The sequence below is a fragment of the Asterias amurensis genome, chromosome 20, assembly GCF_032118995.1.
Source record: "Asterias amurensis chromosome 20, ASM3211899v1".
Lineage (NCBI taxonomy): Eukaryota > Metazoa > Echinodermata > Asteroidea > Forcipulatida > Asteriidae > Asterias > Asterias amurensis.
In genome coordinates this window covers 9,417,443-9,439,856 of record NC_092667.1, presented here as the reverse complement: position 1 = coordinate 9,439,856, position 22,414 = coordinate 9,417,443, and the positions used below count along the sequence as shown (strand labels likewise).

The 22,414-nt window shown below is 38.2% G+C and overlaps 2 protein-coding genes and 1 long non-coding RNA gene across 5 annotated transcripts in view; 2 read left to right on the top strand and 1 right to left on the bottom strand.

Annotated features, from left to right (window-relative positions):
• The window catches only part of LOC139952175 (sodium-coupled monocarboxylate transporter 1-like), a 27,552-nt gene extending 16,433 nt beyond the window's left edge, over positions 1–11,119 (top strand). For both annotated transcript variants that reach the window (XM_071951199.1, XM_071951200.1), the window contains exons 7-17: positions 1,487–1,638; positions 3,012–3,152; positions 3,550–3,679; positions 4,330–4,418; positions 5,355–5,467; positions 5,849–5,916; positions 6,459–6,545; positions 7,623–7,828; positions 7,939–8,042; positions 8,655–8,749; positions 9,367–11,119. In XM_071951199.1, the coding sequence (XP_071807300.1) occupies positions 1,487–1,638; positions 3,012–3,152; positions 3,550–3,679; positions 4,330–4,418; positions 5,355–5,467; positions 5,849–5,916; positions 6,459–6,545; positions 7,623–7,828; positions 7,939–8,042; positions 8,655–8,749; positions 9,367–9,498 (1,317 nt within the window). In that variant the 3' untranslated portion in view covers positions 9,499–11,119. The remainder of the gene's footprint in view (positions 1–1,486; positions 1,639–3,011; positions 3,153–3,549; positions 3,680–4,329; positions 4,419–5,354; positions 5,468–5,848; positions 5,917–6,458; positions 6,546–7,622; positions 7,829–7,938; positions 8,043–8,654; positions 8,750–9,366) is intronic.
• A 721-nt stretch (positions 11,120–11,840) lies between these two features.
• The window catches only part of LOC139952174 (sodium-coupled monocarboxylate transporter 1-like), a 49,426-nt gene continuing 38,852 nt past the window's right edge, over positions 11,841–22,414 (top strand). The window contains exons 1-2 of one of the 2 annotated variants that reach the window (XM_071951198.1): positions 11,841–11,845; positions 21,736–21,936. In XM_071951198.1, the coding sequence (XP_071807299.1) occupies positions 21,736–21,936 (201 nt within the window). In that variant the 5' untranslated portion in view covers positions 11,841–11,845. Of the gene's footprint in view, positions 11,846–20,707; positions 21,068–21,735; positions 21,937–22,414 lie in introns of those variants that run through there. The other variant, XM_071951197.1, reaches the window with a different exon arrangement.
• LOC139952428 (uncharacterized) lies at positions 15,059–18,149 on the bottom strand. The gene is made up of 3 exons (XR_011787893.1): positions 17,996–18,149; positions 16,640–16,802; positions 15,059–16,129 (listed from the first exon to the last, which is right to left on the bottom strand). It is a non-coding gene; the product is annotated as an uncharacterized lncRNA (long non-coding RNA).

Genomic DNA, 22,414 nt, shown 5'->3' with positions numbered 1-22,414 from the left:
ACACAAATCGCAAGAATTGTTAAGTCCGTCCGTTGTGCATGTGGTTTTTTTTCCAATTGTGCAAGTGTAGAAAGCGGTCATGAAACCGTGGTTTAGAAAACAAGGAAGAAAAAGGTACGTTGTCCAGAATATCCGGCTTGGCTTTATGAAGAGGAAATGATTGAATATATCGGCGCTGTTGAAGATTTCCGTGGCCTCACTTATCTGCAAAAACGACTGACACAAATCGCAAGAATTGTTAAGTCCGTCCGTTGTGCATGTGGTTTTTTTTTTTCAAATTGTGCAAGTGTAGAAAGCGGTCATGAAACCGTGGTTTAGAAAACAAGGAAGAAAAAAGGTACGTTGTCCAGAATATCCGGCTTGGCTTTATGAAGAGGAAATGATTATACACCAGGTAGATGAGGAAATGGTCAGGCCTTCAGGGGAAACACCGGGATTCCTCACCAGGTGTACAACTGTTGACGCTGTACGTGGGTTGATGCAACCTTGTTGCATTAGTCTCCTCGATCTGCAAGTCTTCGTGTTGCACCGCCGGCAAATAGGCTACGAGTCAATGATATACCTTGAAACGCTGGGTGGCAGCAGACTTTACCGCGTACATTACATAGTTCCGATGTGCACATAACCAAGAACAATGGGATTGTCTGGTAAGTCTGCTGCCACCTACGTCACACATAAGTAACCCATTGACGCCAGTTATTTCACTTTAGGCCGTACCTTATATCTTATACCTTATGAATAACCAGGCAGAGAGTAAAACAATTCTGGTAGAGTGACATTTGCCCCAATATAACGAAACTACTAGTCCTTAATGATAAACGTATTTATAACGCGCCTTTTCCAAAGGATACAAAACGCCACTTATTTTTTACTGCAAGGTGAGTGGAACGAGACCTAAAATCCTCAGCACCATGTAATGGTTTACAAGGTGCTATGGTGCATACAGCAGCCACAGCCAGGAACACCGGGGCGATCGAACCCCTTCTCTTTTCGATAAGTGCATGCACCGGGTTCTTTAACTTGAGTTACACAACAAATGGGACCAACGGCTTTACCTCCCATCCGAATGACGAAGCAATGGTTAAGTGTCTTGCTTGAGGACACAAGTGTCACGGCTGGGGATTCGAACCCATACTCTGCTTACCAGAAACACCAGGTTTGAATTCTTAACCGCTCGGCCACGACACTTCCCGCGGCATTCAAACCAGCGACCGTATAGTCCAAAGCAAATATACACCAAAACACCGAGGGTTTGTTTGCCAGTTGCCAATCTCCCGTTGTAACAGTAGGCAATGTAGTTGGCCAGACTGGGCACTATACTCGTTTATGCTTGCAGCAGGAAAATAAGCTACGGATTGTCATACCAAAAGACTCCATTGCTCCTCTCGGCCCAAGTTTTCTTGCTTCATTGCCATAGTCTCTTGTGGCAACTTCTTGTTTGTAGATACGCTAAATATGTTGTTGTTGTTGTTGTTGTTTACTACAGGGCGGTATAAAGGCAGTGGTATGGGCAGACTGCTTTCAGATGTGTCTAATTTTCGTGGCTTTATTGGCAGCAGTCTTCCAAGGTGCTACGCTGATTGGCTTCGGTGAAATCTGGAGGCTCAACCTCGTAGGGGGAAGGCTCAATATTTTCAAGTGAGTTTAAACAACAGAAAAACAAAATACAGTTGCCAATGTTCAGGGATGCATTTTCACTTCGTTTATCTCAACATAATGTGTACAATAACACACCTTTAGCTCAATCGGTCGTCGAAGGTGCGAGATAATAATGAAAGAAAAAACAACCTTGTCACACGAAGTTGTGTGCTTTCAGATGCTTGATTTCGATACCTCAAATTTTTAAGCTGAGGTCTCGAAATCAAATTCCTGGAAAATTACTCTTTTCTCGAAAACTACGAGACTTCGGAGGGAGCCGATTCTCACAGTGTTTTATTATCAACCTCTCCCCATTACTTATCACCAAGTAAGGTTGTATGTTAATAATTATTTTGAGTAATAAGTGTCCACTGCCTGTAAGTGTGCAACATTTTATTTGGGTATTACAATGACACTCTGCCATTTGACAACTGACAATGCTTTATACTAGTCATTGTATACTGACAGATAAAGAATAAACTGACCAGTCTCCCAGATGTCCAGCTCCAACTAGACTTCCAAAAATAGCCTAGATATTGTATTTCACCATTCCAGGGGCGGACCCGTGACTGTTTGCACGGCTGTGTTTAGGTTTGTCAAGCAATTGCACAGAGTTTGGATCTTTTATGTACGATTCAACGGGGGAATTCTCTTGAAACAGCGGACTAGTTTATGGGGCAAACAAATCAGCAGCTAAATGACCTTCAAACTTACACTTTTCTTCTCAAGCTTTTCTCTTCGAAGTCAGGAAAAATAGGATTTTTGCTAAATGCCGACATAATTATAGTAATGAAAAATGCTTAATATTATTGACAAATTGCTAGCTGGCAGTGTACTATGCTGAGGGTTAAATGCTTTAGTGAATTTGGCAGTTGAACTTCATTCATTAATTCAATTTTGTTGTTTTGGTTTTGTTTAATAGTTGTATTTGGATTATGACACGGTACCGTTTGCCTCACAAAAGGTCAAAACCACTATTTAAAGGCACTTGAATGACACTATTGGTGATTACGCAAAATAATTGTTAGCATAACAACTGTCTTGGTAACAAGCAATAGAGAGATGTTGACAGTATAAAACATTATGAGAAACGGCTTCCCCTAAAGTAACGTGGCTTAAAGAAGTTATTTTCCACTAAAATATTTTAACTTGATTTCGAGACCTCAGAAATAGATTCTGACATTATTATCTCGCAAGTTCGACGACCGATTTAGTTCAAACTTTCACAGGTTTGTTATTTTGTGCATATATTGATATACACCAAGTGAGAAGACAGGTCTTTGACAATGGCCAAAGGTGTCAGACAAGTGCCTTTAAAAAAGTTGAGTGTTGAGGTGCCACATATAATTGTTGACTTTCATTCTTCCCCGTAGTTTCGACCCGGACCCAAGGGTTTACGCCACGTTCTGGACTGTGTTCATCGGTGGGACTTTCTCCTGGATGCCAACGATGACAGTACTACAGTATCAGGTACAACGGTATGCAACCTGTAAGTCACAAAAGACTGCTCACATGTAAGTAAGCCTAGTGATACTACCAGATCCAAACAGTCTTGAACCCATGAGAAAACTGTTTCCAACAGTCATTCTGTCAATGTTAGGAACATCCCATGACCCCCCCTTCTGACTTACCATTGTTTTTATCGAGTAAAGGTATCTACCAATTCCCCCAAAAAACATCTATTGTACATGGCAATTCTGTTTGCACAATGAATTGAAATGTTGATCGTATGTCTTTGTAACCCGACTTCCCCCTCTCACACTATGTGATTTGTTGAACTCATTTAACGTCAAGGTCTGATCCAATGATTTAATAAATAATTTTATTATTTAATTAAGCAATAAAAAATGAATAAATTCAGTTGATTTGACAGTTATTGAGACGTTCTTGTTCACGGGTTTTTATTTTTAGAGCATTTAGCATCTTCATTGTTGGCTGTATCGCTGTAACCATACTGTGCATATTAGCTGGTATGTCAATTTACGCCCTCTACGTTGATTGTGACCCTTTCTCTACCGGATCTCTCGTAGCGAACGATGGGGTAAGCAAATTGTGTATTCAAATGGATTGTTTCTTCATGGTATAGACGATGTGACCTATGTTTACATTCAAACCGCCCTCTGTTGACAAGACACTATAAACGTCATGTTTCGCCGGGCACTGAGTTGCGTGGTCATAGAAAGATTGCATACACTTTCTAGCTGGCTGCCAAAACACAAAGGTTTTGCCCGGCGGTATGCGCGCATATCATGTTTTGGTTTTCGCGTGACGTCAGAGGTCACATCGTCTAGCTAGTGTTTGGTCACCAATTTGTTCCAAATAACTGAACAGCTAGACACATAAAGACAAGTATACATTTGTTTTTTAATCATAAATTATGTACTCAACAAAATCTGAACATTTCACTTCAAAGGGAAGTCGCGTTTTTGAAATATCGCCGAAAAAGAGAAAGTCTGCCCAAACAGAAAGAACAGTCTCACAAGGAACACACGATCTGTTTTGCTGATTCAAATTTTTGGGCAACAAAAACGTATATCTTTTTACTAGCTACATTACTTCGCAGGGAAATAGTTATCAAAAGTTGCAGTAGGTTTGTTAACCAAAAAATGATTGTATGCCATATTTTTTTAAGGGTGATTACCAAACGCTTCCACTCATGATGATTTTTGTTCCTTCTTTTTTTTTCATCAGCTTCTGCCTTACTACATCTTGGATGCTTTTCAGAATCTTCCAGGCATTCCAGGGTTGCTTGTTTCTGGTCTATGCAGCGCTGCTCTTAGGTAGGTATTGTCTGAATGTCTCGTAAACTTACCCGATTCAAGAGGTTAAACGTCAGAACCATACCCATCCATCTCAGTAGAGATGTTAGCTGAGCGTCCAGTCGAACGTAGACTTGACTCAAGTCCCAATCCCGTGTCATCGCCAGAAAACTATTGTTTTGTGATGGTCTGCATTCCAAAACCTGTTCCGCACGCCATTCTCGGGACTACTTTTTTTACGACGACCACTCCCTGCTGCCTAATTGGCTTGTTTGCTAGTAGTGATAGTTGGCGCGATATGCTTAGGGTACTCGTACACGAGAAGGGGACGTGATCAAGTTAAAGTCGCACCAAAGCTTGTTCGTAAGTAGATTAATCCCTTGCTCAAAACGAGCGCACGTTGGGTCCTGCTTATGCTTTTCTTTTATTGTTCTAACGAATTCCCATGCTGAACAAAGAACTATCTCTGTTGGGTCCATTGTTCAATCATTGTGATCATGCAAGATGGAAGCCAACACGGGGTATGTTGGTGGAAAAAGAGAAGAACCAACATGTTAAACGTCCAAAACCACTGCATCGAGAGTTTCTTTCAAGCAGGACGAACTTGGCGTAATACATTGTCAGATTGTACAAGGGATGTTTAGCTGCACGTTACGCGAGCTTACACGTAAAAGTGAACGGCAACAAGTTCTGTTGTTTCTAGGTGACGTCATACTTACGTACCTGACTTGAAAATGGAATGGTAATTTCACGTTTGCTAAATAGAAGGTAGAGCAACACAATTTTCTGACGTTCTCGTTTACGTATTTGCTCGCGTATTCGCGTAGCTAAAAAAACAAAACAATACACATCACAGCACATCTCCATGCACATACACTTGGCCTTAGGCTATATATATTTTATTTCCGAAGTTGGACCATGTGTCAGAGTAAAATGTTGTGTCATATTTATTTTCAGTACCGTGTCTTCAATCTTGAATTCCATCGCAACAATAAGTGGTGAACACATCGTTTCTAAAGTATGGAGGGATATGTCGGATGCAAGATACCTCATGATAACGAGGCTACTCGGTAAGCATAAAGTATGGTAGTGTGCTTAAAGGCACTGTACACTATTGGTAATCACTCAAAATAATTATTAGCATAACAACTTAATTGGTTACGAGTAATGGGGACCTGTTGATGATATTAAACATTGTGAGAAACGGCTGCCTCTGAAGAAACATAGTTTTCGAGAAAGAAGTAATTTTCCACAAATTTTGTTTCGCGGTCTTTAGGTTGTGAGGTCTCGAAACCCAACATCTAAAAGTACATAACGTCCTGTGACATTGCTAGCAAATACAATTCTGCGATATTCCTTTAAGTAATGATACAAAAGGACAAACCAAAGAGTACCCCTAAGAGATGCATACTGACAGTGTGAATTGTGTTTTTTTTTTCCCTTCTGTACAGCATTGGTTTTCGGTGCCTTGAACATTGCGACAGCAATGCTTGTTGGACAACTCGGGAATATTTTACCGGTAAGAAGATTCATCAAACTTACATCAACTGTACAAATTATGATATTTTGGTAAGAAACAAAACTCGTGAAGAGCACAGATTTACATAAAATTTAAACGGTCTAATGATGATGATATTAGAAAATGTCAATTGAAACGATCTGTCTGAAATGTCCTATTTAATAAAAATAAATCATACAATTTCGCGTTTGGAGTGTATCGCTCAGTGAGCGTTTTATTCATTTTTATTTTGGCATCGATGCAATGCAAAATTTGTGATCAGTTTTTCACTATTCTCTCCGGACCCAGATGGCCAATCGATCTCAAACTTCTACAGTTAATGTATATGGGGGATTACATAAAGTGCTTACACTGCTAGTTGTAAGCAAAACCAAGTCTATAATGTTCCTTTAAGTGTAAGGGATTTAATCCCTAACACTTATTAGCAGAACAAAAATTTCGGTACTGTGTTTAGGGGCAGCTGTATTTTTGCTGTGAGTTATACATTTTTTGTGTGTTGTGTTATACATCTGAGCTGGGTTGTAATGTTTTTATAATCCCAGGCGATCATTGGCTTAGTTGGTATCACGAATGGTCCAGTCTGCGCCGTGTTCATCCTCGGATTCTTCTTCAGGAGAGCTAACTCAAAGGTATGTTTTTTTCCCTCAAATAATTATTTGCGTTCCCTAGAAAAACTCTTTGGTTCACTTAAATGATATTTTGAGTGAACGAATCATGAGTATTTGTTTTATCTTTTTCATATTTTGTTTAGCTTTTCCTCCGTTTCTTCTCCGAACGAAGTTTGACAAACACCTCTAAACTTAACAAACGTTTAATACACAGTTTCATTCAATGCCAAGGAGAATTCACACAAAATGCCGGACTATTATGATGGTGATGGTGGGGCTATAAATGTGCATCCCTCAAGCGCTACTTAAGCTCCACCACCAGCAGTAGTCCTGTATTGTCCTGAATACAAGCACAGTAATCTGTTCGAATCGTCGAGACCACACCGACTCTTGTCAGAGTTAACACTCCCAGAAAAGAGATTTACACATAAATGTACCCGCAAGTTTAATATTTATCTTTAGTATCTTTCTATCAAATATCTAGTTAAAGTTGGAATCACACGCACAGCCAAGAATGTGGTTGTATATACAGTGGACGACCATTAAAATCATACCGTAGTTCTACTGAAAGATATGCAAAAACTTACCCTAATTATACAATGTTTAATTTGTATTTCTGAGATCGGGTTTTGTCTGAGTCTTAAGTATTGAGTTGTTGTACTCTCCTAAAAGCATTGCTGCTGTACTGGTGAGGGTGGGTTGCTAAATCCATTTGTACTCTGTGCTTATGCTGTCATTATTGTTCTTAAATCAGTGCGGATTGGAAGCTCCATTCCTCCATTCCCACTTAAAGGCAGTGAACATTATTGGTACTTACTCAAAAAAATATTAGCATAAAAACTTACGTGGTGGTAATGAGTAATGGGGAGCTGTTGATAGTATAAAATATTGTGAGAAACGGCTCCCTCTGAAGTAATGTAGTTTTCGAGAAAGAAGTAATTTCCGCAAATTTGGTTTTAAGCCCTCAGATTTTGACATTGGGGTCTCGAAATCAAGCATCTGAAAGCCTATAGTCTTTGACAAATTACCAATGGTGTCCATGTCTTCAACAACTAGCATTGTTCTAATGTATGCATGTATGATGTATCAATACAACAGGGGACTCTGGTCGGTTTCTTGGTTGGTGCAGCCGTTGGCATCTGGCTGTTCGTAGGTTCGCTGTTCTATCAACCGCTACCTATGTCACTCCCACTGTCGACGGAAGGATGCGAAGACTACGAATTTGCAGCCGATGGCGCCAGTATATCATCAATGATGACAACAATGATGGCGATGGCATCGACAATAGTTGAGCCTCCAGCCAGGTAAGTTTTAAACCAGTGCGACAGGCGACTCGGGAAAAATGGCAATATCAGTGAGCGTTTAGAACGACCACCCCTTGATGATAATTTTTAATTGTTTTATATTTACACAGACCGTTCATCATAGAGCTGTACAATGTATCCCGTCTGTGGTATCCCATGGTGTGCATGATTCTGGTAGTAGTCGTTGGACTTGTAGCTAGTCTGATATTCGAAGGTATTTTGACAATTTGTGGTCACTCTTTTTTTCCTTTATAATTCATCACGCTATAAAGGCAAATGAGTGAAAAACACTATTTGAGGGACAACTCTTTTTTTTTGAGTGGTCTTCCACTCTTTTAAAGTGAAGTTTGAGTAGTTTTTTTTTCACTCTGTCCCGGAGTGAAACCCATCTAAAAGAGTAAAACAACCACCACTCATTTTTAAGATCCATAATATTAGAGACTACCCGAATTATAAAGAGTGGTGTTTTTCATTATTTACATTAAAACAGTAGAAAGGATAACATTCAGCAATCTAGACTGTGTGTTGTCATCATGGTTCAAAACAAATAATTAAAATGTACAGTGCGGGTAACACCAATTTCATCGAATTTTACACCTCAGTTTTCACGGTGTAAGTTCACAACCCTTTCAGCCAAAGGACAAAAACGCCAATGTTTTACTCATTTCTAGTTTAGTAGGTGATTGTTGACTCTGGTTAACTCTATTTTAATTATTCTAAATCTGCTTATCATAAAACCCTTTGCCACTGTATTTTACTGTGTTCATTACTTATCATTTGATTTGTTGCATAATTGATTTATTTATTTAAAATTTATTATTTTCAGCGATATATGGTGAGCAGGAGGTTGATGCCACTCTACTCTGGAACTGGAGGAAATCGTGTTGCTGCTGCCTGAAGACTTCACAAACAGATGATCGGGTAAGTGTGTACAAGCCAACCATCAGAAACACGAATAGAAAACTGAATAAAAAGGGTTTAAGGTCTACATTTAACTGCGTTTGGTTATCGACCCAATCCTACTGTGTGGGTTTGGATCCCGGTCGTGACACTTGCTACATCAAATTGGGGAGGTAGTGCTTTCTGCTCTACCGGCCAGTCTTCGAATTGATGATACCCAATCCTACATTCGTACGGACTGTGAAAGGGGTAACCCTGTTGCAGCCCTAGGTGTAGGTGGCAACGGCCTCTGGAAAATATAATTGTAGGCCACACCTTGAAGTGGCCTTCAGGCCTTGTGTGTCAGGCGACTTGCATAAAAAAAAACAAAAAAAAAAAAAACAGGGGCACTCATGTGGCTGAAATAGTGTTACCCTCTTCACAGTTAGGGTGTAGGCATTGGTATCATGCATCCTCATAGGAGACTGGCTGGTAGAGCAGAAGGCACAACCTTTTACGAAGTAGGTGGGGTTAGGGTTCATTGCCGGGATTCGGACCCACACTCTACTGCTGACAACACCTGAGCTTGGATCCGGTGAACTAGACCATCCAGCCATTACTCGACAATTTGAAATTGATACTTATTTTACTTCTTTCAGAAATCGCTCTACTCACGTAATATTTCCGTGCTTACTACTCTTGGAGAAACTGAGAATAGCAAGTATGACGAATCAAAGGGCATTGACAATCCGGTGATGGGTGATGGTCCTACCTCAACAACACACATGTAAACGTGAAATGGAATTTGTGTGTGGCGGGAAAACGTTTGACAATTGGCAGCCATTGTTTGCCTGCAGAACTACATTATAATAGACCCCCTTGCAGATTATGACGTCTCAAGCTTGAACAGCGCCCTCAATGAGTTCAAAGGAAGACCTATCATTGGCTAAGAGTTTTGCGTGGCGTGCACGTTTCCATTGTTTGAGCTCAGCAATGGCGGCCAATGTAAGGGTTCTGGTAATCAGTGAAAGGCTGACAAAACGATTATTATGTCTAATAATAAATTTAAACAAGATTTCATCGCACCGAAAACATAAACCAGCGCTAATAATAACTTAGGCCTTTTGCCAAGAAAATAAATCAATCTTTATTTTCAAAACAATGACTTTATAGTAATAATAATAAAAAATAATAAACAAGACTTATAAAGCCTATTTAACCATAATTTATACAATGCGCTGATACTGGTAAGAGAGCTACGAAAATATGAGTTTATGAGCGAGAAGAGAATATATGTGTTTTTAATTTACTCTTGAATGTCTGGAGTGTGTTGGTGTTTCGAATAATATGACTTGGTAGGGTTGTCCTTAGTGACTATAGGGACCCAGCTACTGGCATCGGTTTTTTGTTAAATTGATTCCAACGGACAGGAGATAAAATATTAATACAACGTTTGTGTGTGTGAAATCTGAAACTCTTGTAGACCTTTTTTGTATAGACACTGTTTAACGAACAGACTGAAGTATCATATCTTTTACTTTTACGGGTATCTCGACCTTTCAATTTCCAAGTAGTTTTCTTATTTTTTTAAAACATATAATAAGCATTGTGCACGGTTTTCAATACGAGTTTATTAGTAGTGGCCAGGGGTGCACCCCTCCGGCCGAGGCTCTGACAACCTATTTTAGGTAAGGTCTTTTAGAAGTGCACGTTTTAAAACATGAAACAGAGCAGATTTGTGTATTTACGGTTTATATGTTCAACCACCGAGGTGGCCGTCTTTTTTTTATGACTCAATCAGTTTAGTGTTTTAGCCCAAATTTTTAATTTTATTAGGCTCTCCATACTTAAGACTTTCAAAAATTGTACTAGCTGTATAAAATAAGTACCAATATATTCCTCTTGTTCACACTCTAAAAGCTTAAGGGTCAGAATTGAACTGGATACAAATCCCGTGGGGACTGACCAAGTTATAGGTCCGTCCTAATCGAAATGACCCATATTTAAGACAAACTGAAGACGCGGATAATCCGAGTTTGAATCCTCTTGGCTTTTAAACTTTTTAAAGAGTCAACCTGACCAAGGAATGAATCAGGCCCCAATGGACCTAGACTTGACCCAAGTCCCAATCCCAGAGAACTGTGTGATGCTCTGCATTCCCATATACCTGTTTCGCACGGGGACCACATTTTGACGGCGAGCGCGCACTGCTGTACTGCTTGGTTTCCTGTGCATGTAGTTGGCGCGATATGGGAGGACGGGACTTGAATCAAGTCTAAAATTGGACCTTAAGTCTTCGTCAATTCTGACCTGGGGATGATTAATTAGAGTGTATAGTGTTAACATTATATTACTATAATTATTGTAAATTGTATATAAAATAGTATACATAAAACATTGCCATTTATTATATTATGCCTTTGATAGTTTGACATTATTTTTGTCCACTACACGTGTACCTCAGTAATAGAAAAGTTTCCCTTTATTTTAATGATTAAAGACACCTGGCAATAGGAATTTTTTTTCTTTTAAACATAAGAGTATATATTAATTAACAATAAAACAATTTCTTGAGTAATTGTTTTTCACGATTTATATGTTAAAAAATTAATCAAGTGCCTGGGGGGGTTGACTCCGCCTACCCCTTTTGTGACGTAGGAAAAGGAAGACTTTGCCTCGATCAAACATAGACCCCCCTCGATGCGTAGATAAACACACGTGCAAAAGTACATGTAATTCTAAGACGTGAGTTTGTACGCTGCGAAAAGGTTTTTTTTCTGGCATTTATCCGGCAATGCCGACCAGGTGTATTGCTGCTGGATGCAGCAAAACAACTAACGATGGGGTCAGTCTTCATCTGTTTCCTGCAGATCCCAAGTATAGGCGGTTGTGGGCTGCGAAAGTCAGATTAACTAGAGCAAAGTGGTCCGGTCCGACGTCTTTTTCAGCGCTGCAGCGAACACTTAGAGCCGTCGTGCTTCGAATCCTGGATACACAACTCATTTGACATGACGAGAAGAGCCATTCTTAAACACGACGCCGTCCCAACAATTTTTTCTAGCTAGTGGGAAGTCGAAGAAGGTATCTGAAAGACGTGACGAACTCAGAGGAGCATTTGCTAAACGTGAAAAAATCCGGGTAAGTTTGAACTTTGAAACATTAAAACAGTGTGGACGAAAAGCGTTAATATTGTAAGTCGTGTGACGGGGTCGTCAAATCGAGAATTGGGAAACGGACAACGAACTGTATGTAGTCAGAAGGTTTATTATGAAAATAACGAAGACACATAAACTGATGTTGATAGCGTCTTCGATACAGAAAATAGTCATATCAAAACAATAAACAGGATATAATAATATATTAAAGAAGAAAACAATTATACGAACTTTCAAAGTAAACTATTAACAACTACTGGCCAACCAATTCAAATATAATAGAGACCGACATGTTTTAATCTGGTCCCGATATAGCTTTAAGTGAGTAACACTAAATCTACTCCCAGATCTAGAGTGTCTATATTAAGACACTTTCAAATTATTCCTTTAAATGGTACAATTTCAAGAACAGTCCTGAATCTATAAAAATGGCTGATATTAATCTTAATCATAGGAATATTATAAATAAAGAATTGGAGTATTACAAAGTGATAATTACCTGAAAATACCAAGACACAGAAACTGATGTTGATAGCGTCTTCGATACAAAACAAAATAGAGTTATATATAAGAACTGATTTCGAACAGCCCAATTTCATAGAGCTGCTTAAGCACAATTTTTTGCTTAAGCAAAACAGTCCTTGCTTAGTAAAATCAGATAACAGGCCAATACTCCACTCAATTGTTATCCTATAACAGCAGCTAAATACTAGTCACAAGCAATGTTATGGCATGAAATTCTGGCCAGTAACATGTGTAAAATAAGCGAGCTTTTTCGTGCTTAAGCAACTTCTTTTGCTTATAAAGACACTGGACACTATTGGTAATTGTCAAAGACCAGTCTTCTCACTTGGTGTATCTCAACATATAAATAAAATAACACAGTTTGAGCTCAATCGGTCGTCGAAGTTGCGGGGTAATAATGAAAGAAAAAACACACGATTTGTGTGCTTTTAGATGGTTGATTTCGAGACCTCAAATTCTAAACTTGAGGTATCGAAATAAAATTCGTGGAAAATACTTCTTTCTCGAAAACTATGTCACTTCAGAGGGAGCGGTTTCTCACAATGTTGTATACCATCAACCTCTCCCCATTACTCATTTACAAGTAAAGTTTTATGCTAATAATTATTTTGAGTAGTTAGCACTAGTATCCACTGCCTTTAAGCAGCTCTATGAAATTGGGCCCTGGTCACAACGGATGCCTCTGCCTGAACATTTGACTTCACACTTCGAGGCTCATGAATAATGCCAGATACCAGCCTTATAATAATAATAATAAATTTGTATGTGTTTGATATAAACATTCAAAAGTACATGTACACCCATTAAAAGTATATTGCAAACTTAAAGACGCTGTTCACTAATGGTAAATGTCAAAGACTGGTCTTCTCATGTTGTCTATCTCAACATAATAGCTTATAATATACAATAACTTGGTGTATCTCAACATATACATACAATAACAAACCTGTACAAATTTGAGCTCATTTGGTCGTCGGAGTTGCGAGATAATAATGAAAGAAAAAACCCTTGTCACACGAAGTTGTGTGCTTTCCAATGCTTGATTTCGAGACCTCAAATTCTAAATCTGAGGTCTCAAAATCAAATTTTGTGGAAAATTACTTCTTTCTAAAAAACTTCAGAGGGAGCCTTTTCTAACAATGTTTTATAATATCAACAGCTCCCCATTACTCGTTTCCCGGTAAGGTTTTATGCTAATAATTAATATAAGTAATTACCAATAGTGTCCACTGCCTTTGAGTGAATACTTTGTTTTGTATCGACATGGTATGTTTAAATTTACTGTGTTTTGTCAGCTAAATCTTTTAAATATTAACGTACACTTAAACTTGCAGGTACACGTGTTAATCCTTAAACCCAAAGTTTTACTACTTGAGTTGTTTTGTTATGGCTCGTTAAATATTCGCACCATTGCACTCATTTAAAACATTCATTATTTCTATACTATTCCACCCACACTTAAAGTTGCGGGTACCACTTGTGTAAAAGCCTTTAAAGGGTTTTTTAACCGCAAGTTTACAATATTAGGGAGGTTTCGCATGTGAACGGATACGCATACGCACACGGTTAGCTATCCGTAACGTACTAATACGTGTAGCAAGCATGATATCAGCGTCGTCTGCACGTATAGCGGGTAGCAAGTAGCGTATGACGTCGTAATGATGACGTATCCGAGGCACGAACCTTATCCATTCGCATGCGAAACCTCCTTACTATCGGTTTGTTACGCATAAACCTTTATGAGCATCCGCTGTACACTGTAAAAAAAAAATCGTATTTTTACGGTTTTTTCCTGGCAGTTTGGACGCCAGTACTATCCCGTAAATAAACGGTCTAAAGTAAATGTACAGGCCACACTGTTAAATCACAGTACCTTCGGTGTTGTAAAATTATGGTTCGTCCTGTGATTTTACAGGGAGAGGCTTGTAAGAATAGGGCAGCTCCAGTCATTAAACGTAACTTTTCTTGTAAAATAACAGCTTTCCAACATTAATTTTACAAATTAAACCCTGTAAAATCACAGTCTCACCAATGTAACTTCACGTTGACGGTTTAGCAAAATTACACGCCACACTGTTAAACCACAGTTCCTTCGGTGTTGTAAAATTATGGTTCGTCGCTGTGATTTTACAAGGAGAGGCTTGTACAAATAGGACAGCTCCACCGTCCTTTCACATAACTTTTGCTTTAAAATCACAGCTTTTTGAAATTAATTTCACAAAATCATCCCAGTAAAATCACGTTCCGTACCTTACCGTAAACTACACGTCAATTTAATAACTCGAAACGTCAAGAAAAAAACAATTAATAATATTACCGGAACACATCAGTATAGGATTTCGATTTCTTTTTATTTAGCGCTTAACATCCTCAAACCACAAACATGTAAAAACTTGGCAAACTTTGGCATATACCTTCTTGGAACCCTAAGAACAAACAAGGAAAGCAGAACAAAAACATCTCCAATATTTAATAAATAAATCAAAATAACGGTGTAATGTTCTGTTCTGATGGTGGAACAAAAAAAAAACAAAAAAAATCTATAATACAAACTTGTCTATTTTTTGTTCCACTATCAGAACAGAACATTACACGTATATTACGTCACAAATTATGTCTTGCAGATTTTTTGCATGAACACATAATTTTTATCTGTAATAGTGGCTCAAGTTTTGGCCACTCCACCAAGAATACATATGTGATCACAAGTCTTTGTTTATTGGCATAACTCCAACTGATTTTAAAGGCCTGTATAAAAGTATGACCTGAATAAAAATGAGACAAGTATTTATGTGTTGCAGATTTTTTGCAGTGACACATAATTTTTATCTCTAATAGGGGCTCAAGTTTTGGCCACTCCACCAAGAATACATATGTGATCACAGGTCTTTGTTTATTTGCATAACTCCAACTGATTTTAAAGGCCTGTATAAAAGTATGACCTGAATAAAAATGAGACAAGTATTTATGTGTTGCAGATTTTTTGCAGTGACACATAATTTTTATCTCTAATAGGGGCTCAAGTTTTGGCCACTCCACCAAGAATACATATGTGATCACAGGTCTTTGTTTATTTGCATAACTCCAACTGATTTTAAAGGCCTGTATAAAAGTATGACCTGAATAAAAATGAGACAAGTATTTATGTGTTGCAGATTTTTTGCAGTGACACATAATTTTTAACTCTAATAGTGGCTCAAGTTTTGGCCACTCCACCAAGAATACATATGTGATCACAGGTCTTTGTTTATTTGCATAACTCCAACTGATTTTAAAGGCCTGTATAAAAGTATGACCTGAATAAAAATGAGACAAGTATTTATGTGTTGCAGATTTTTTGCAGTGACACATAATTTTTATCTCTAATAGTGGCTCAAGTTTTGGCCACTCCACCAAGAATACATATGTGATTAACAGGTCTTTGTTTATTGGTTCAACTTCCACTAATATTAAAGGCCTGATACTATTATTACCTTAACAAAAATGAGACAAGTTTACAATGTGCTGCATGTTTTTGCAATGGCACATATATTAAAATTATGTGTCACTGCAAAAAGTATTGGTGGAGTAGCCAAAACTTTCATATGATGATTACATTTACATGTACCATGTTTTTTAGTTCAAGTCCCACTCATTCTCAAAGACTTTCATTGAATTAGCCAGCTTCAGTACGCCTGGATGAACAGACGGCTTCTTTCGTCCACTTTTGGAGCCAGTCCCTGGGTTTAGGCCCAAGAAACATCTGCAATTAAAACAGAAATATACAGATTGGAATATTGCCTGTCTTTGTTAAAAAATAAAGATGTGCTGTTATGTTTTTTATAAACAAATTTGGAACTGTTTAGATACAGAAAGGAGTTAATGTCATGTTTCGACCCTAGCAGAGTCCTTCTCAAAGGCTAAATGACAACACAACACACACAAACATGAGAGTCTCATTGGACAGTAGGAAGTGGTCATTGAGACCCACTTGTAATGACTCTTAGGGGTCCCACCCTAAGTACATGCTGACTCCTGGGTTCAGTAGTTGTTCATGAGTACCAAATAAACCAATACCTATCTTCCATGGGGGATCAATGGTTGAAAAATCTCAACCCTGACCTCGAATCAGGGCGAAAATTCTCAGGGTTGGTGCAGGTTTAAATGTTTCCAATTGTTAAACACAGAACATGATATATTGAACCCTGCATCAACCCTGGGATTCCTCTAGCATGAACAGGCCAAGCTTCTTGAACATTGTCAGTAAACTCACCTCTGGATAAACTCAAGCGCCTCTTCGGACTTGTTCGGGTACTTCAAATTGAAGCAATAGTAAGCACAGAACCACATGCTTAGGGCTGACAAAGGATTAGCCAAATCTGCCACGAGAAACTTTCCAATGGCAAGTGAAAATCTTGAAGATTGAAGTGGTCTACCTGCAGTGCATGTAATGAAAGTATTGGACAGTAAAGTTGAAAACACAAACAAATGCTTTGCAAATATTTAGATGGAAATTTGACTTGTAGCATGCAATGTTTCTGACAAACATGTTAAAGGAACACGTTGCCTTGGATCGGTCGAGTTAGTCTTGAAAAGCGTTTGTTATAAAATGTATACAGGTAGAAAGATGCTGTAAAAGTATAATACTTAGTTCAAACAAATCGTGCATCTCTTCCACTATCATTTGAATAGTGTTCTCTGGAACTAGGAACTTTGAATATAATTTGAGCAGAAATAGTGCAATACTCTTGGTAAAGTCAGCCACAGATACTCCAGGATGATCGTCATCTTCATGATCATTGTCATCACCATCAACTGTGTCTTCAGGCTCAGTAAATGTGGATGTACCTGCTCCATCATGGCATGGATTATCATCAACATTGAAGTTAACATTTTGGTCAACAATTAATGTTTGGTTCACATTATGAGCCGAGTAGTTTCTGTGATACCGCGATAAGTGAGAAGAGAAAGACTTTTTATTTGTGAATGTTTTAGTGCAACCTTCAAATGGACAAGGTACATTTAAACCACTTGTAATATGGCTTCTTAAATGAGCAAGTAGCTCCTGAATATCGGAACATTCATGCTGACAGAAATCAAGTGGACACCGGAAAAGTACAACAGCATCTCTTTACCTATTATTGTTTTCTTGCTTCGTAAGTTGATGGTGTCTTTCAATATGAGAAATGAGACCTTTGTATGTGAAAAACTTTTTTTGACAACCCGACACACAACAAGGAAATCGCATATTTCGATCATGTCTATGTACTGTCACATTGTGTACCACAAACATGACAAACAGTCCTGTTGTACATGTTTGTTTATCTTTTTGGTTTAAATGTGTACTGTACACATAATTAAGGTACTGTACATGCATTAGCATAGGATACTGGATGGAGGTTTTGTGTGCAAGATTGTCGTCTGCACAGAGAAAACGTGACATAAACTAACTAACATTCAACGTCAACGGACATGACGCTACCGGGGCTATTTTATTTTTATTAAAGTTAATCCTTTCGTTAATTCTAAAAAAGGAGTAAACAACAAAACACATTTCCAATTTTGCCAACATCAACAACTTATAATTTTAAGCTACACGTACAATATGAATGGAATGATATAATCATACCTTAAGCAGCAATGATTCTGCTGTTTGACAAAATTCTGAGTACAGTAGGCCTACTTCAGCTCAGGATTCGACAGTTCACGTGAAAGAAAGAGAGCAACTGTTGACAGACCGTGTTGACAGCTCACGCGCGCCCGCTTCTCGTCTAGTTTCCCAAATTTAGCCCATGTTATTCACGGTACAGCGAGGTAGAAGGGGAAATGAAAAGGGAAACACATTTGAGGAGACGATATTCAGATGACTATGAGGGCATCCTTGCAGGTTTCTTGAATGGGAAACAATGTATTTTGACAGCGTGAAAATTCATAAAAATAGCTACAATTTAAATTTACATTTTATTTATGTAATAAACGGTGTGTTATTTATTAAAAGAAAGTCTACAGTCATCAACAAAATTCGTCAAACCAACGTTGGTGCGCTGTCGTTTTAAACGTCATACAATTTTAATTTACAGTTACAGGGTAAAAAGTGTGTTAACTAACGTTGTTAAGTTAATTAACAGTAAGTTGGCGTTTATTTACCTGCAAAACCCCGTCAGACCAAAAAACGTTGCCATGCTGTTATTTTATTGCCAAAAACCTGTATTTACAGTTATTTTTACAGTGTATTTTTACAGGTTTTTTTTTCACACTCACGGGAAACCTGTATTTTGCCGGAAACGACCATGAAAAAACAGCATACAACTTAAATTTACAGTTTCATTGTTAAAAATATGTAAATAAACGTCGTGAAGTTAATTAAAAACAAGTTGGCGTTTATTTACCTGCAAAACCCCGTCAGACCAAAAAACGTTGCCATGCTGTTATTTTATTGCCAACAAACCTGTTTTTTACGGTTATTTTCACAGTGTATTTTTAAAGTTTTTTTTCACACGCACGGGAAACCTGTATTTTGCCGGAAACGATCCTGAAAAAAAACAGCATACAACTTAAATTTACAGTTTCATTGTTAAAAATATGTAAATAAACGTCGTAAAGTTAATTAACAACAAGTTGGCGTTTATTTACCTGTAAAACTCCGTCAAACCTAAAAACGTTGCATTGCTGTAATTTTATTGTCCCAAAACTTGTATTTTACAGTCATTTTTACTGTGTATTTTTACAGGTTTATTTCACACGCACGGGAAACCTGTATTTTGACGGAAATGATCCTGAAAAAAACGGCTTACAATTGAAATTTACAGTTATAACTGTTATTTTAAATTGCAGACCGTTTTTTTCAGGATCATTTCCGTAAAAAAAAGGTGTACTATGTAAATAAACGTCGTAATGTTAATTAACAGCAACTTGGTGTTTATTTACCAGCAAAACTCAGTCAGACCCAAAAAACGTTGCCTTGCTGTTATTTTATTGCCCCAAAAACTTGTATTTTTACAGGTTTTTTTACAGTGTACTAGCGATCTGCTAAAGAGAGTTATGCACTAATAACGATAGATACCAACATTAAACTTTGTTTTGTATGGACATGGACTTTGGACATAAACTTGGCTTTGCCATCGATTAAATACTATTCCGCGTACCGTATACACTTAAACTTGCGGGTACCACCATGTTTTTATAACCCGTCAGTGGGAATTTTTGATTGTTCGCATCCCCTCCAGCGCTTCTTAAATAACAGCATCATCAGCATATCAGAAATCTCCTGAAATCTCGAGCAGAGTATACTATTCGAAACGTCAAGACCACAACAGTTCTTCTCAGAACCAACACTAACTAAATGTTTAAGTAGTATTTGAAACTTGGCATGGTGGAAATCAAAGTTTAATAGATGTTAAACTTACATCGGTGATAAAGAATATTGATTTTTGTTCGTTTACACATATACACCGATGTGTGTCTGTCTTACTGTAATTTCTGCACTTAATACCCGAGTCATGTAAATACATCAAAGGTATATTAGTTGGGTGGGATTCGAACCCACGACCTTTGCAATTTTAAACAGTAACATACAGATTGCCAGGTAGCTAGAAGCAGTTCCAATCCTATGTTTTAGCAGCAGGTACTGCAAACGATTTAATAGATGTTAAATTTGCATCGGGATGGTTGTAAAAGAAAGTTAACTAATGCTATAGTTTGTGTTTTAGCATACACTGTATAATAGCACTGATGTGACAATACAGACTATCTGGAAGGATGGGGGTAAATTAATGATAATTATTTGAGAATGTTGCACGACTGTAAGTGGTTTTAAAATCAGGATTTACTAATCTCATTAATGTACGCGCTGGGAATAGACTGGTGATCTATGTTAATTGTGTCTATTATTGACCAACAACTCATCACGCTTATGCGTTTGCATTACGTTTCTCCTACCACAAATGCGCTTCGCGGCTTTTTGCCGCTCGCGCTGGTCTTTTTCCGTGTGTGATAATTTGGAATCTTGCGTTTGGGGGTGCTACGTACGCCTTGACTAAAGGCTACAATGATATTTTTAAGCACATACACTACAGTGGTGGAACATTAATTGTTTTCGTGCATTTTTTTTTTAGGGGGAGATTGCGATACAAAATGTAAAAACAAATCACTTCGTTCGGCTTGAATGTCATGGTTAAGTGCTTGAGTTCAAAAGTATAACAACTCACTATTATTATTGCTGGTAGTCTTTTCAGGTGTGATCTTGACTGAGGGGTAGTGATATAAATCCTTTGATGTGTGACTAAATCATTTTTTTCTGTGAGGAATGATCGGTCTATTATGTTTCGATGCCCTTGGCTCGTCTGCTTAGTTTGTTTTCAGGGCAGAGTCGGGCAGTTTCCCCCCACGCACATTTGTAAAGGCTGCAAAATCGAGTGTTTTCCCTGTTGGTGTTTCATTTTGGCGAACATATGCAGCAACGGTCGTGACATGGTACAATCAACAGTAAACCTTGAGGAGCTAGCTTAATCGGAGTCTATCCGTGTTTCGTATCAAGTAATTTTGACTCAACTACACATTAATCATGGCGGCAATATTTCATTGGGCAGATTATGTCGTACTGATTGTCATGTTGTTAGCTTCGGCCTCAATCGGCATCTTCTACGCTTTCCTGAGCAGGGGGCAGAATTCATCCGGAAACTTCATGTTGGCCGATAGAAAGGTATGCAAGCCCAAGTGGTACACTTTATCAAGTATATAGTCTTGATATAATTTATCCAGATACACAGGTGTGCACTCAAATTGTGCGTGAGCAAAATATGTAAATATTATATCTACGAACAAATGTATAAATACCTTTACGTTGTTGATAAACAAACGGAGCTGGTTGGCAAGTACGGCCTAATGTTAGTAAATCATGAAGACGAGCAAAACATATTATAGAGTTGGCCTATTAGTAAACATAATGATACAAAACAGTGGACACTATTGGTAATTACTCAAAATATTAATTATCATAAAATCTTACTTGGTAACTAGTAATGGGGAGAGGTTAGTTAGTGGTTAGTATGAAACATTGTGAGAAACGGCTCCCTCTGAAGTGGAGTAGTTTTCGAGAAAGAAGTAATTTTCCACGAATTTGATTTCGAGACCTCAGATTTAGAATTTGAGGTCTCGAAATCAAGCATCTGAACGCAAACATCTTCGTGTGACAAGGGTGTTTTTTTCTTTCATTATTATCTCGCAACTTCGACGACCGATTGAGCTCAATTTTTCACAGGTTTGTTATTTTATGCATATGTTTAGATACAGCAGAAGATTAGTCTTTGACAATTACCAATAGTGTCCAGTGTCTTTAAAAGAGCGTTTGTTTGTTGTCTTTTCTACTAGATGGGGTTTTTACCAGTTGGCATTTCAATGGTAGCCAGCCTCTTTTCGGGTATCTACATCCAGGGTAGCGTGTCGGAGACGTACTTCAGGGGGGTAATTTTTTTCGCCGGCTCCGTCATTCCTCTCTTCATCTCAGGGGTGATTGCAGGCAGGGTCTTCATGCCCAAATTCTACGAATTGGAACTAAAAACGGTATATCAGGTAATAAATGCTTAGCTTGTAACCCGTTTTAGTAATAATAATAATATCGAAGTCTTATAGCGCACGTATCTACTAAACAAGGTACTCAAGGCGCTGAGTATAAAATATACAAACTTTCAGAGTGACAGGTTTTTGAAGTGATGAATTCTGAGACCCAATTATTTAGCACCTTATGCGGGTTTACAAGGTGCTACGGCGCATACAGCAGCCACAGCCATGAACACCGGAGCGAGCCCCTTCTCTTTTCGAAAAGTGCACTCGGTTCTTTTACATGCGTTACACAACACATGGGACCAACGGCTTTACGTCCAATCCGAAGGACCAGGCAATTTGGTTAAGTGTTTTGCTTAAGGACACAAGTGTCACGGCTGGGGATTCGAACCCACACTCTGCTGATCAGAAACACAAGAGTTTGAATTTGGTGCTCTTAACCGCTCGGCCACGACATTTCCGTTTTCATCTTTATTTTATAATGCAT